The sequence below is a fragment of the Podarcis erhardii genome (assembly GCF_964252035.2).
Source record: "Podarcis erhardii genome assembly, chromosome: 1".
Classification (NCBI taxonomy): domain Eukaryota; kingdom Metazoa; phylum Chordata; class Lepidosauria; order Squamata; family Lacertidae; genus Podarcis; species Podarcis erhardii.
The window spans coordinates 34,838,264-34,852,123 of NC_138497.1; the positions used below are offsets into that span (position 1 = coordinate 34,838,264).

Sequence of the window (13,860 nt, forward strand, 5' to 3'; positions counted from 1 at the left end):
CAATGCTGAAAGAGAGGACTGCAGGCTTTAAATAAGAGCAAGGTAGATGTGTCCCTGCAAGGCTGTTTCTGTGCCTACAGAGTCACTTGAAGGAGAAAAAAAGCAGGAATGGCTGCAAGGTATGTACTTGAACCACTCAAATCAGGTTGAGGTGCAGGACACTCCAGTGACACTCCCATTTCTGGGCCATGCATCTATGAGGCTAGCAATTGTACAACAACAGCACCATTTTACTGCCAGGTTCCTTTGATGCGAATGTGTATTGCAAGTAAGCAATGTGCAGCTGGACTATGGCAGAGTGTGGATCACATGTGTGTTAAAACACAACTGACTTTATCGGATTCACATATTTGTGTATACAGCCAAAAACCACAGATTTCAACCCAGCTATCAATCTGTAATGTGTTCTATGTTAGACAAGTTTTTGGAAGGCTAACCACAGAGGACACAAAAGGCATTTCTAAAGTCGCTCAATAAGCCATATTAATGATTTACTTACTCAGTCCCTCTCACAAAAGGTTTGTTATCACGATGGCAGGAATGACTGGAGTAAATGGAAATGGATTATATGTTCAGAGCTTTCACATAATATGCATATTTAACATTGCTGAGGAAGATCCTTTGGGGAGGCACACACTTGAGTTTCTAAAGGGCATTAACTTGTTTGAAGACTGAAGGAAGAACCAATTGAGCCAGAGCCAAGAATGGTGATGTCAGTTGATTTAGATGCGGGTTTTTTTGTCTGTTCCTTCCTCTGGCCATCTGCCCTTCAGATGATATATGGCCTATCAATTCTTCAAATGAAGGACTCTCATTTCAGAAGCAAGAATGTAGGTATTCAACCAATTTTTCTGCCTGTCTTGAAAACCAGCCCTAAAAGTGTGAGGCAGGTAAGGAGGCTCAGTCTGTTCCCAGGAGTAGCGTACGTTTCTTCATAATTGTTTCCTCTACCCAGTTTTGTGTGTCATAAGATCGGGCCAAAAATCTAGCTGTGCTTTTGGGTTTAATTCTATGGTGTCTGTACACCAGTGGAACAGATTTCCACTTGTACAATGGGACCCTCTCTCCTCCCCTCTGCAACCCCCTGTGCACCCTCCAAAATCTGCTTTGGAAGGTCACCCCCCATCCAAGCAGATTTGGGGGAGTGCAGGGGATAGGAGGGGAAGTCCACTGCATGAACAGGTTTGCTTGCACAATGTTGGATTTCAAATGACCTTGAGAAACTGTGAAGCAACACTAGTTTCTTAGCCTTTTTTTTTTGCTTGGCTTCCCACCTCTTCATACAGACCTCAAAGCATGCAGTTAGCTGCACAAAGCATCACTCTTTTTCTTTTAAAAAGACCATATAAACACTGTTGTAATGGTCATAGGAGTAGCATGACCAATGCGTATTTTATAACAGAAGCAGTGTGGGTTGATATCAGCCCTTATCACTTGAGTGGTTCTGACCTGGCTGTAGTCTCTACACCTCTGAAGTCCAGGTAAGAGTTAAATTAACACATCTGCTGTGTTGGGCATAAAGATTTTCAATAATGGAGATGCATCCTTACAGCTGCAATCTTAGATTTGTATATCTCACTGAATTCGAAGAGACATTGAGAGTAAAATGTGCACAGGATTGTAGCCATGGTACTTTATTTGCAAAGTGTTTGCCCTCCTAAAACAGTTTGGAAGCGTGGGAATGGGTTGATATTATTATTCGCATTTGACACAGGAGGACGTCTGCCTGAGAGACAATACCTGAACCTCTCAGTGGGTCTATTTTTACCTTGCAACACGGGGCAGCTGTGCCGAGATGCCTAAACTAAAGCCTTTCTCTGTCAAATGCTGTGTTCTAGGTAGCGTTGCCCACATGATGGGGGAGCATTTAAACTTGCACTTCCCCACCCGCAGTCCAGGGCAAGACCTGCACCACGCGCTCTTTCGGCACAGATCGACCCGTAGTAGCTGCAAGCTGCCGGAGTGGCGCCTGCGGCCCACAGTCCTACAGAGCACGCGACTCTCAAACTATGACAGTGACCATGGAGTCCAATTCGTTCGTCCCCCCCCCCCTTTCTTTTTCACCGTTCATTTCTGACACAAAACCCAAAGTCCTGAAGTGCAGGGAGAAAACCATGCCCTCCCTAGGATTCCTGAGGGAGAAATGACGGCGTGTTTCCTTTTATTGTTCCTCTCCTAAACATACATACTGCGCGAAGCATGGCTTGCTGCCTCCTCACTTACCAAGCCTCACTTACCGCGCGGGCGTTGCTCTCCACACGCCCGTCCCTCGCCCAGAAATAAGACGCTGCCGCGGACACTCACGGCCGACGCCGAGCTCGAGCTCAGCGGAACCCCCTGGTTCGCCGCTGCCGCCGCCTGTCCCCGCCTTAATCCCGCCCCTCCGGTCTGGGCTGCCTGGCGGGCTAGGCCTGCGCTTGCTGCTGAGGGAACGGAGTTGAGGGCTGGGAGCAGCCATGATGGTAGGTTCCTGCGGAGCTCCCGCCGCCGCCGCCGCCGTGGTGAGGTCTTCTGGCCGGGGGAAGGGGCGGCCGGGGGAGAGCGGCGGGGTCGGAGGCCGGCGGGACTAACCGGTTTCCTTTCTCTCTTTCTCTGTCCGCGGTGGGTGATGCCTCGGTCTCTCTCGCCTCCGCCGCCCGCCTCCGCCCTTTTCTTCTTCGGAGCAGGAAGGCTCGGACGACGGCCCAGATTTCCTTTCCGAGGAGGACCGAGGCGTAAGTGCTGGACGCCCCTGACGGGAGTGGTGTGGGGCTGGGGGGGGGGCGGTAGAACAGGTTTCCTTCCGGATGTGTGGGGCTGGCAGCCCCTTTCGGAGTGTGGGGCGGTGGGTGGGGAAGCGAGGGGGGGCGGCGGCGGCGGCATCATCTCCCGGGAGGCTTCGCCGCCCCCACCCGGTTCTCCTGCTCCTTCTGCCCAGCTTCGGTTCCCTGAAAACTCCGCGCTGTCACGGGGGGTCTGGATGCACCATCATCCTGAGCTGACGCTGGTGACTCTTAACGGAGTTCTCCTCTCGGATTTAAAATATAATAGCGTTCTCATTTTCTTCATTATTAGCATCGAATCCGCTTTGCGTTCTGATTGAAACTGCCACGGCAGGCAGTTGAGATATTATAAACCCCCCGTTGGTCTAGCTGTAAACACTTTTGCTGTTGCTGCAGCTCCCCTGTTGGTTTTATTTTATTTTTTGGTCAGCTTTGCAGAGCGGCACACTTTAAACCGGTGGGTGTAGTTTGAACCTCTTGGATTGGTAGGCAATGTGCCTTTGCTTTTGTTGAGAAATGCAGAAAGAGCTTAAAGCTATTTTTTTTCAAATACTTTTTGTCTAGAAAATTATTGTTTATTATATATCCCCCCCCCATCTTCCTGCAAAGAGCTCCAGGTGGTATCCAGGATTCATCCATTTCCTTGCTCATTTTATGAATAGGCAGGGGAGCCCCAGGTTGAAATCTCTACTCAGCCATTAAACTCTTTGGTTGACCTTGGGACTTTCACCATCTCTTAGCCCAACCTAAGTCCAATACCCTGGAGTCCATAACATGGTGACTATAAGCAACCTGGTGTCCTTGAGCACTTCCATGCCCCATGCCATTCCCAATTTTTTATATTTATACTTGAGTCATATTTTTTTGTTTGAGGGAGAGCCTCATTTGGGGCTTTTTTGTCTGTGTTGTACTTGGTCTGGAGTATGTGTTGATGTTGGGGGAGGGGCAAGTTCTGAGCATCACCAATTTTTCTTACATGAAATGGACATTTGGTGTACCCGCAGATCCCAAAAGTTGGAGACTATTCAAACTGGCTTTCAAACAAAAGTAAAGAACCAGTGTCATGTGTCCATTGAGGAAAATATATAAACAGTAATAAGTGGTTTAAAATGTTTTAGATAGTCAACACATGCATTTTTTTAGCAGGTAATGATCAAAAGAAACTTTTATTGGAGAAGTAAATATTAAAAAGAAATATCAAGCTATGTAACAATAGCAGCAGGACCACTTAAGCTGAAGGAAACTATTCTGTCCCATAGCAGTTGACTAGCCTGACATGGGACAGCTATGGTGGGTGATTCTTGATTCTGCCGCTGTTTTCTGTCAGATACAGTTTGGGGAGTCTTATGTTTCTGTTGGTTTAATATTTGTAATCCCAAAAGTATGTGTAAAAAAACCCCCAAACTTTTAAACTGATGTTAGAAAACTTGCCAGACCATTGTTTACTTTCTTATTAATTTTATCCTTCGCTTTATTTGCTTTTAAACTTGGTGTACATGTTAAATTAGTTTTCAAATTGTTATTTAGACAAGTAAACAATAAAAAATGAATAATATATCCAGCTAAGGGTAGGACATAAAAACCTATACATATTAAATAAAAAACACAATCTAAAATGCTAGCAACCATATTTCTGTAGATGACATGAGGAAAGAAATCTAAAACAAGACAACATGAAATAAAACCCCAGTATACTGAATAGAAATGATCAGGATCTTCCTGTCCCTTGAAGAACTGTAATTTATTTCTTAAGAAGGGAATGTATAAGAACTGGAAGAAAGGGGAAATCACAAAGGAGGAGTAAACACAAGTAGTCAACAGTTGCAGGGGGAAAGTCAGGCTGGCTAAAGCTCAGAATGAGCTCAGGCTTGCAAGAGAAGTTAAAAATAATAATAAAGGTTTCTTCAGCTATGTCCAAAGTAAGAGGAAGAACAAGTAAGTGGTAGGTCCTCTGCATGGGGAACACAGAGAAATGCTGTTGGGTGACAGAGAAAAGGTGGAACTGCTCAACACCTACTTTCCCTCTGTCTTCACCCAAAAGGAAAGTAAGCGAGGGAGCTGCAGCCCAAGATTGGAAAAGAGGTAGTAAGGGAATATGGTACGTAGCTACTTTAAATGAATTCAGATCCCCAGGGCCTGATGAGCTGCATCCAAGGGTACTAAAGGAGCTCGTGGATGTAATTTCTGAGCCTTTTTTCTTCGAGAATTCTTGAAGAACAGGTGAGGTCCCTAACAGACTGGAGGTGGGCAAATGTTGTCCCCATTTTCAGGTATCTGAAGAAGTGTGCATGCACACGAAAGCTTACACCCAGAACAAACTTAGTTGGTCTCTAAGGTGCTACTGAACAATTTTTTTATTTATTTCTACTGCGTCAGACCAACACAGCTACCTACCTGAATCTAGATAATTCAACAGTCGGTCTGTGAGCATTTGGAAAAGGATGCTGTGATTACTTAGACCCAGCATGGATTTCTCAAAAATGTCATGCCTGACCAATCTAATTCCCTTTTTTGATGGAATTACAAACTTGGTGGATCAGGGAAATCCTGTGGACATAGTGTATCTTGATTTCAATACTGCTTTTGACAAAGTCCCTCATGATATTCTCTCGAGGAAGCTGGTAAAATGTGGGTTGAACGAGATAACTGTTAGGAGGATTTGTAGCTGGTTGACTGACCAAACCCAAAGAGTACTCATTAATGGTTCTTTGTCATCCTGGAAAAAAGTGACAAGTGGGGTGCCACAGGGTTTTGTCCTGGGCCCGTTGTTCAACGTCTTTATAAATGATTTGGATGAAGGAATTGAGGTGTTGCTCATCAAATTTGCAGATGACACCAAACTAGGAGGTTTCAGAATCGGAATTCAAATGAGCTTGACAGATTGGAGAACTGGGCTCAAGCTGACAAAATGAATTTCAATAGAGACAAATGTAACATTCTGCACTTGGGCAGGAAAAACCAGATGCACAAATATAGGCTGGGGAACACCTGGCTTACTAGCAGTACATGTGAAAAGGATCTAGGGGTCTTGGTGGGCCACAAGCTTAACATGAGTCAACAGTGTGATGCAGCAGCAAAAAATGCTAATGCTATTCTAGGCTGCGATCATAGAAGTATAGTGTCCAGATCAAGGGAAGTTATAGTATTACTCTATTCTGCCTTAATCAGACCTTACTTGGAATACTGTGTCCAATTCTGGGCACCACAATTTAAGAAGGATGTTGACAAGCTTGAGTGTGTGCAGAGGAGGGCAACCAAGATTATCAGGGATCTGGAAACTAAGTCTTACGAGGAGCACTTGAAGGAGCTGGGTATGTTTAGCCTGGAAAAGAGGAAACTGAGAGGAGATATGATATCTTCAAATATCTTAAGGGCTGTCACATGGAGGAGGGAGCATGCTTGTTTCTGCTGCTCTTGAGGGTAGGATTCGAACCACTGGCTTCTGTTGCAAGAAAGGAGATTCCAACTAAACATTCAAAAAAACTTTGACAGTAAGAGCTGTTCAGCAGTGGAACAGACTCCCATGAGAGGTGGTGGACTCTCCTTCCTTAGAGGTTTTTAAACAGAGATTGGATGGCCATGTGTCATGGATGCTTTAGCTGAGATTCCTGTATTGTAGGGGGTTGGACTACATGACCCTTGGGGTCCCTTCCAACTCTTAAGATTCTACTGTTCTGGTCCACCCCCCTAATGCTTCAGGCTCACACTAACCAGCTTCTGCTCCCACATGTGCCTGTGCATTTTAGCATTTTATGATAGCTGCATCTGAAATGATATTTGTGCCATACTCTTAATTTATTTAGGATTCATGCATAACTACATCTAGTAAGATTTTTTTTTTACATGTGGATGTGAATGTTCGCAGGATTTAATTTCTGATTCAATAATGTATGTGCCATTGAAAGTTTTAGAGACTTTGTTTCCTAAGCTGGTTTGGAATCTGAAAGAAATCCCACCCCCCGTGCAAAATATTCTCCAAAACACTGTCTAGCTATTCATAGACCACAGGGTAGCTTAGTCATAATTTTTGTCACAGTAAATCTATTGGTCTTTAAAGTGTCACAAAACTCATTTTAGTTTGCTACATTCCCTTCATATTGTAGTATATGTTGGGAAGAAAAAGCATGTGAGGTCTTTTCCAAAACTGTGATATTCTACTGCACATCACCTAGAGAGACTATTCATCTCTTTACTCAGCATAGGATTGTGTGTTCAGAAACATCAGAGGTATCCTAGCTTTCTTAACGATCTAAATAATGGGTACATTTAAAGGTAGAATGCAAAGTTTTGGTAAGCCTGTGATAGAATTTTGTAACATACATTTTTTCCACCTGCATCCATTCCCATGTAATGCATGAAATGTACTGCATTTGACAAGGGCTTTTAGCTATATTTCAGATTCCACCTTTTCTTCACCTTTCTTTTAATGCAGGCTTTATTCTAGGTTGCTCTGAACAACTGCTGGATAGGCCAGTGATATAACTCTATTATTCTAGAATCTTCTAACAAATTTACTGTAGCATCAGGGACTACCACCTCTGCTCATTTTGCTCGCCAACCCCATTCTCTGCCCTTTACATCTGATCAACCCCCCACTCCCTTTGCACCTTTCCAAATCTACCCCTCACCAACCCCCAACTCCTCCTTAACCTTGCCAAACCCATCTTCTCCAAGCTGTGCAGCCCCCTTCCCTCATCTTGCACCTCGTCCAAACCGCAGCCTGGGCAAGCCACAGAGAAACAGTCAAGGCAGAAAGGGGCAAGCTCTACAGCCACTCTCTTGCTCCACTGCCACTTCCCTCTTCTTCAGCTTCCAACGCGGCAGAAGCTGAAATGGTGTTGTCAGTGTGAGGTGGGCAGCGGCAGCAGAGCAGGATGATTGCTGTGGAGCTGTCCTGGCTGTTCTTCTATGGCTTGCCCAAGTCACTTGCTCGCCTGCCTTCCCATCTGCCTGGGCCACCCACCTGCTCTTCTCTTGACAAGCTGCAGTTGGCATGGCTGCCACTTGGCAGCCATGCCAACTGCAGCATGATGACATTCTTACTATCTTATTAAATAGTTAATTACATAGCCTTTTGTAGTCTACAGTCTACTTCTTCAGGAGCATGGGATGTTTGTCTACCAAACCATTCACAAGGTCAGGTTTGTCATAACAAAATGATCCTAGAATATTTTGTACAGGGAATATCTGCTTGCATAAATATTGCTTCATATGAACTGTGTTTTTAATGACTGTAGCCAGCTTTTTAAGGAGCAATTACCTCAGCTGAAACAACAATTTATTTATTTGCTACAGACACTGGAATTGCCTTGGAAATGTGGCAGTTCTGTGTTGTTGGCCCAGTTTCTTTGCTCTTCTGGAGAGTTTCATGTGGATGCAAAACTGGTTCTGTAAACTAGCCCAAAGTGAGTACTTCTGCAGCATTATAAGCATTTCTTGGGAAATTTCTAGTTTATTATTTTACACGGAACTTCTCCCCTAAGGGAGTCAGGCAAACTTGCACAACTGTTCATAATTATTATAAATAGTTTTCCCTACCCCACCCTCATATTGCAGGGTTAATTTGGACAGTGAAGTAACATTTGAAACATAGCTTTTCTTTTAATTTACTATTTTAGTTTCTCTTTCTTATTCAACCTATCATGCTGGTAAGAATTCTATGACTTGCCAAGTTTTGAGAGTGGCACATACAAGAATAAAAGTAGCAAGTGCATAGCTGTCAACTTTTCCCTTTTCTTGCGAGGAATCCTATTCGGAATAAGGGAATTTCCCTTAAAAAAAGGGAAACGTTGACAGCTATGCAAGTGTAACTTTATAAACAAAGCTCTGTTATTTAAAAAAATCATTGTTCTTTATGAACATTTAAATACCTGTTTGTAAGCAGCATAGCCCAAGTTCTGTTAGTTTTTTCTAACCAAGTAAATAATGGGTAGGCTTTATAAGTCTTATTCTCAGTTTTAAACTTGCAAACCTTCACTGTTTTGTCTGGTTTAGTTGCTGCATCCTATTTCCTTGCTCTAATTCCAAGACTACCATGCACTATTATTTTTACCAGTTTGATAAGAGGGCATCGTATGAATACGGAAAATTGGGTTCTTACAGTCCCAAATTGCCATCCGGGTGATTTCTTTAAAAGCTGAACATTTTGATATAAAGTGTGAAAGTGTGAACATCTTAGAAGCTAGAAATACAGCTATGTCAGTGGCCATAGTGCTATCAAATTCAACATATATGTAAGTGGACAATTGGCAAGAAAATCAAACACAGTAATTTCTGACTTCAGACAAGGAAATGTCCCCCAAACAAGGGGGTTGGTTTAAAAAAAAAGTTTAAAGGGAAAGTGAAGAGGGTAAAATATCTCTAGAATGCATGTGGGGGTCATTCAAAACCACAATATTAGAAACTGCAGCAGATCATGAAAGGTGCAATCAGGGCGAAGAGATGCCAGCGTGGTTAACAAGCAGAGCCAATGAAGCTTTTAAAGGCAAGAAAGCTTTCTCCAGATAGTGTCTTGTTTAATTGAGGAAACCAGAAAGTATCACAAACGTTAGCAAAAGAAGTGTAAGGGGGGTGGAAAAAATGTATCTGAGGAGATTATATTTTTAGCAAATAACAACAAGAATGTCTGTTCCATGGAAACTGGTAAACTGGTGCAAAGTATTATTATAGATGGGTTATAGCTTAGCATATAGAAGAACCAATGTTGTAGAAATAGAACCAGCATGCCTTCTTCAAGGTTAGTCATGTCTCATTAACCTTTTAGAATTATTTAAAAGTGTCAATAAGCAGATAGATAAAGGTGACCCAGCCAACATGGTGTACTTATACTTTTTAAAAGCTTTTGATAATGTTGGTTACCAAAGACTCCTGAATTACTTTAGTAGTTGTGGAATAAGAGGAAAGATCCTCTTATGGGTCAGTAGCATGCTTCTGGGTATTACCAGTGAGGAAGCTGTGACATTCAGGTCCTATTCACAGTCTTTCCATAGGCATCTGTTGCCACTGTGAGAATGATGAATTAGATGTACATTTGGTCTGACCTAGCAAGGCTGCTCTTGTTATTCTTTAAAAATACCTACCAATGTTGCTAACAGTTTTGCATAATTGAATTCTTTCTGCTCTTTTCCCGTTATATTCCCTAATACAGACTTTTCTCAACTTCCACTTGACTTCTAGTCTGTTTCTGCAAGTCATGTTTGTGTTTCAGCTTTTCCTTCTGTATTGCTAGACCATCCGTTGAGTCACTTTTCTTTGGAAAGAGGTTTCAAACTCCATATGGTGAACTGAGTGCATTGTTCTTAAGTCAGTACTCAGAAGGACAATAAGTTACTCCCTAACAGTTCACTAAGTTCCTTCAACTTTCAGTTTGTTCTCTATGCTGATTAGAAAGTGTTTCACTTAAGGAGAATTAAGACTTCAAAGAAGGACCATGGGGTATGCTTACAGAATTTTTGATTAGACTATGGCCTGCTATTTAACTTTTATTTTATTTTGTATCTCTCTGTGTTTGCATACAGTGATGTGGGTTTTCTGGGAAGCTGCAATTAGGGAAAAATCCTATGTGAATTTAAGTAATTTGTACCAGAAAAGAATTTTGCATTGGAAAAATGTCTAACGCTCTAGGCAGGGTGGGCCAACATGCAGCCCTCTACACCTTTTTTGGGTGTCCTTGAGCAACATTTGATGCCACCCCCATCCCAGCCCTCCTGTTGTCTTCCCAAAGCCAAGTAAGCAAGGTGCTGGGCTTTGGGAAGGAGGCAGGAGGGTTCTGATATAGTCCTGGATTCCTCCCATCTCCTTCCTAAAGTCTAGTTAGCACTTTCACAGCTTCCCCTCAACCCTGTGCAACAAGGCAGTGTATGGCCCACAAGTTCCGTGTCAAAGAACTCTTGTGGCCCACTTGGTGTGAAAAGTCGGACTGCCTTACTCTATGGAGAGTGATCCAATTTAGCATATTTAGTTAGCTTTCTTTACCAAAATGCACACAAGCACTTTGAAACTGCCAAGCTTGTCTAATGTTGTGTTTGAACAGGGCCATCTTAACTGTTGCCGCTGGGTGCACGGCACCTGGGCGCTGGGCTGTCAGGGGCACCAGGCCGAGAGTCCGTGGCCAAGCGTTGGAGTCTGGGGAAGAGCCACCAACAGCCAAGTGGAGCAGAGCCCGTTGGAGTGCACGGGCTCTTCTGCTGCGGGCGGCTCTTCCCCAGACTCTGAACTCACACCGAGCCGTCCGCAGCAGAAGAGCACGCGGCGCTCCAGCGGGCTCTGCTCTGCTTGGCTGTTGGCTCTTGCCCCAGCTGCATGGTGGCTAACTGTTTCGGCACCGTGCCAGGAGCGGCGTATAACGTTGTGGGCGCTGCGTGACGCATCCTATTGCATACACTGAGCTGTGGGTTCCTTGGCTGGCTTTTCCGCTGTCGGTGCACCCTCCCAGCACCACCCAGTGTGGGGTGCCAGAGCAGAATGACGGGGAATGCAAGCAGCAGTGGAGGGGGGGAGGCAGCACAGCGACTGTTTTTGTCCTCCCCCAGCATGGAACCCGCACCCACCTTCATACACCCCTGTGTGTGGGGCGTTGGCTGGCACCCCCGTTGGTTGGTGCCATGAGTCCCTGCATCCCACAACTGTTCTAAAGGTAAACAACTATTTCCTTAAAAAAAAGGTCAACAACTTAAAATGGTCGACAACTCTGGGCAACCTAGGGGCGCCAGGCGATCTTTGCACCCCGTGCTGCGTATGCTTAAGATGGCCCTGTGTTTGAAGTTGACATCCATTGTTACTAATGAACTTGGGAAACTTCTTTTGGGAAAACATTCTGCTCAGCATCACTACATGAATATATCTGCCACTTGAGGGTAATACTTCATGCATTTGGACAAAGTGAAACTGCAATATCCTACACAATGACAAATAAGGTTCCTTACAACATTATTATAATAATCAGGATATCCTACTATGTGATATATTGTCCTGCCCTTTGCATATAGGGTAGAATTGTGGTCAGGGGGGATCTAGAAATCCCAGGGGTGTCTGGGATGTTGGTGCAGGGGCACATTATCTTCAAAATGCACGCTGTCAAGTTCTGGATTAATCCATTGCATTTGAAACAACTATAAAATGCACACTTGCTCAGAGTACTAGTATTAATATCTGAATTTTTTAATACTATTGTATGTGAGAAATTTGTTGGGGATCACTCATCTGGGCACAGATGCCTGCTACTCTGCCTTTAAGTACATCTTGATCTGCAGAAATAGACTAGATAGTGCTCGCCTCCATGCCTATGAAAGCTTCTATCATCTACTAACATTTGCAGATAAATCACTATTAAAGGTTGAGTAGCAGAGGCTGGTAAAAATATTGGCAACTGCATTTAGATTAGTGTCCTCTTAAACAGTGTCAAGTTGCAATCATATCCCTGCATTTGTGAGAACAGAAGGGATACATTAGATTTGCATAGTGTTGTCCACTCTTGGTAGCATCATGGCCACCTAGACGGGATTTAGTGGTCAAAATTAACTGGGCCTATATAAGTTCAGCACTGTAGCATGCAACATGGGCTGAACTAGTGGCATAGTGCTGCACATAGGATACCAAAGAAGCTTCCTTTGTTGCTGTAAATGGGAAAAATAGGTGCTTTAAATGTTTTCTTTTTTTAATCATTCCAGACCAAAAGTATGGTAATTTAGCAGTTGGTCTTGAGAATGTATTGAGTGATGCAGACAAGAGTTCTGGAGTATAAATGTTGCTCAAGATTCAGTGTTTGAACAAACATTGCTGTTGCACTTAGGTTCTCTTGAGGCTAGAGTAGTGCTCATTAGGGTGGGGCTTCCTGTTGCTAACAGCCTGGTTCGAAACTGGAATAAGTTCTACTGAGTGCAGTGGGACTGGGAAATACTGTTTAGGATTTCAGCCTTTGGAAGTCTTTTTCTGTGTCTTGTGTGTTTCCACACATACACAACTGCTGCTCCGCCCCAGAACCTTTGTTTTAAAAGTCCAGTTACAGTCTCTGTAGAAACAGGTTAATGCAGGGTACTTATCCTTGCAGATTACAAAAGTGCTGTCATTACATTGTGCTTTAACTGAGCTGCTGCAATATTAAAACTTTTCTTATATGATCTGGTGCAGCATGGGAAGCAGAAAAAAAAATAGGACTGGAATCTTACTTTCTGACCCAAAGGCAAAGCCCACACATTATAAAATGTCAAGTTTGATTTATGCATGGAAACTATTTTGGAAGAAAAGAAAAAGTGGGCTCTTACTGAAAGGTCTGGACCAGGGATGCAGTTTTCTGCATACTTAGTGCAAAGCTTTATGTGGTAACTTTTAAAAAGGAGGTTCTTATGGTTAGATAAATTTGAGTGTGCATTTCTTTCAAAAAGAAGCAAGGCTCTAATGTTTAGTTCATGTGTTTTATTTTTTTCTGGGAATGTGATTAGGGAATGCTGGCAATGTATAGATGAGTAGTGTTATTCTTCCTTAGGATGTTTGGTGCGAGTGCTAAAGGAGGCAGCTGCATAAAGATGGGTAGATGGGTGAGGCCTTTAAGTTTCTAGAGCAGACCTGCTCACCAGAAGCCCCATGAGTTTATTATCACCACCTTCCTGACTACTTAAAATTCCAGCGGAAAAACAAGCACACATGGTTTATGACCCTTTCCAATTATTAATTAAATTTATTACCTGCCCTTCACAAGCAGGTCCCAGGGCAGGCTACAGCAGTTTAAAATTAATTACTTAAAAGAGTTAAAACTAATTACATTCATGGGGATAGGGTGGATCCTGAAAAACACCCACATCTCAGGTGTCAAAAGTCATGGTAAAGCCTTCAGCTTCATTTATGGGACCGTCTAAGCCCTTTTTCCAAGATAAATCCACTGCAGCATGAAAACTAATGTTGCTGGCCAAGAATGGGTTTTAAAGGGTGTTTTGGAAAGCATTTTTCCTACAGTTCTAAGGTTAATGCAGCAATATGACCCTCTTAGGTTAAGAAATGTAAAAATTGCCGTTGGAAGTCATTTGTCCACTCTAGAGAGTTGGTAAACCATGGAGCATTGTGCATTTATGTTTATCTCTTTTCAACTAGTTGCTATACGTAT

General features: G+C 43.3%; 1 protein-coding gene and 1 long non-coding RNA gene across 2 annotated transcripts in view; one reads left to right on the forward strand and one right to left on the reverse strand.

The window, feature by feature from the left end:
• Nucleotides 1-474: 474 nt before the first annotated feature.
• Nucleotides 475-2,361, reverse strand: LOC309345002. The gene is made up of 2 exons (XR_014157968.1): nucleotides 2,224-2,361; nucleotides 475-873 (listed from the first exon to the last, which is right to left on the reverse strand). It is a non-coding gene; the product is annotated as an uncharacterized lncRNA (long non-coding RNA).
• The window catches only part of SNX6 (sorting nexin 6), a 28,034-nt gene continuing 16,500 nt past the window's right edge, over nucleotides 2,327-13,860 (forward strand). Inside the window, exons 1-2 of the mRNA XM_081864228.1 lie at nucleotides 2,327-2,462; nucleotides 2,667-2,714. Coding sequence (XP_081720354.1) covers nucleotides 2,457-2,462; nucleotides 2,667-2,714 — 54 coding nt within the window. The 5' untranslated portion in view covers nucleotides 2,327-2,456. The remainder of the gene's footprint in view (nucleotides 2,463-2,666; nucleotides 2,715-13,860) is intronic.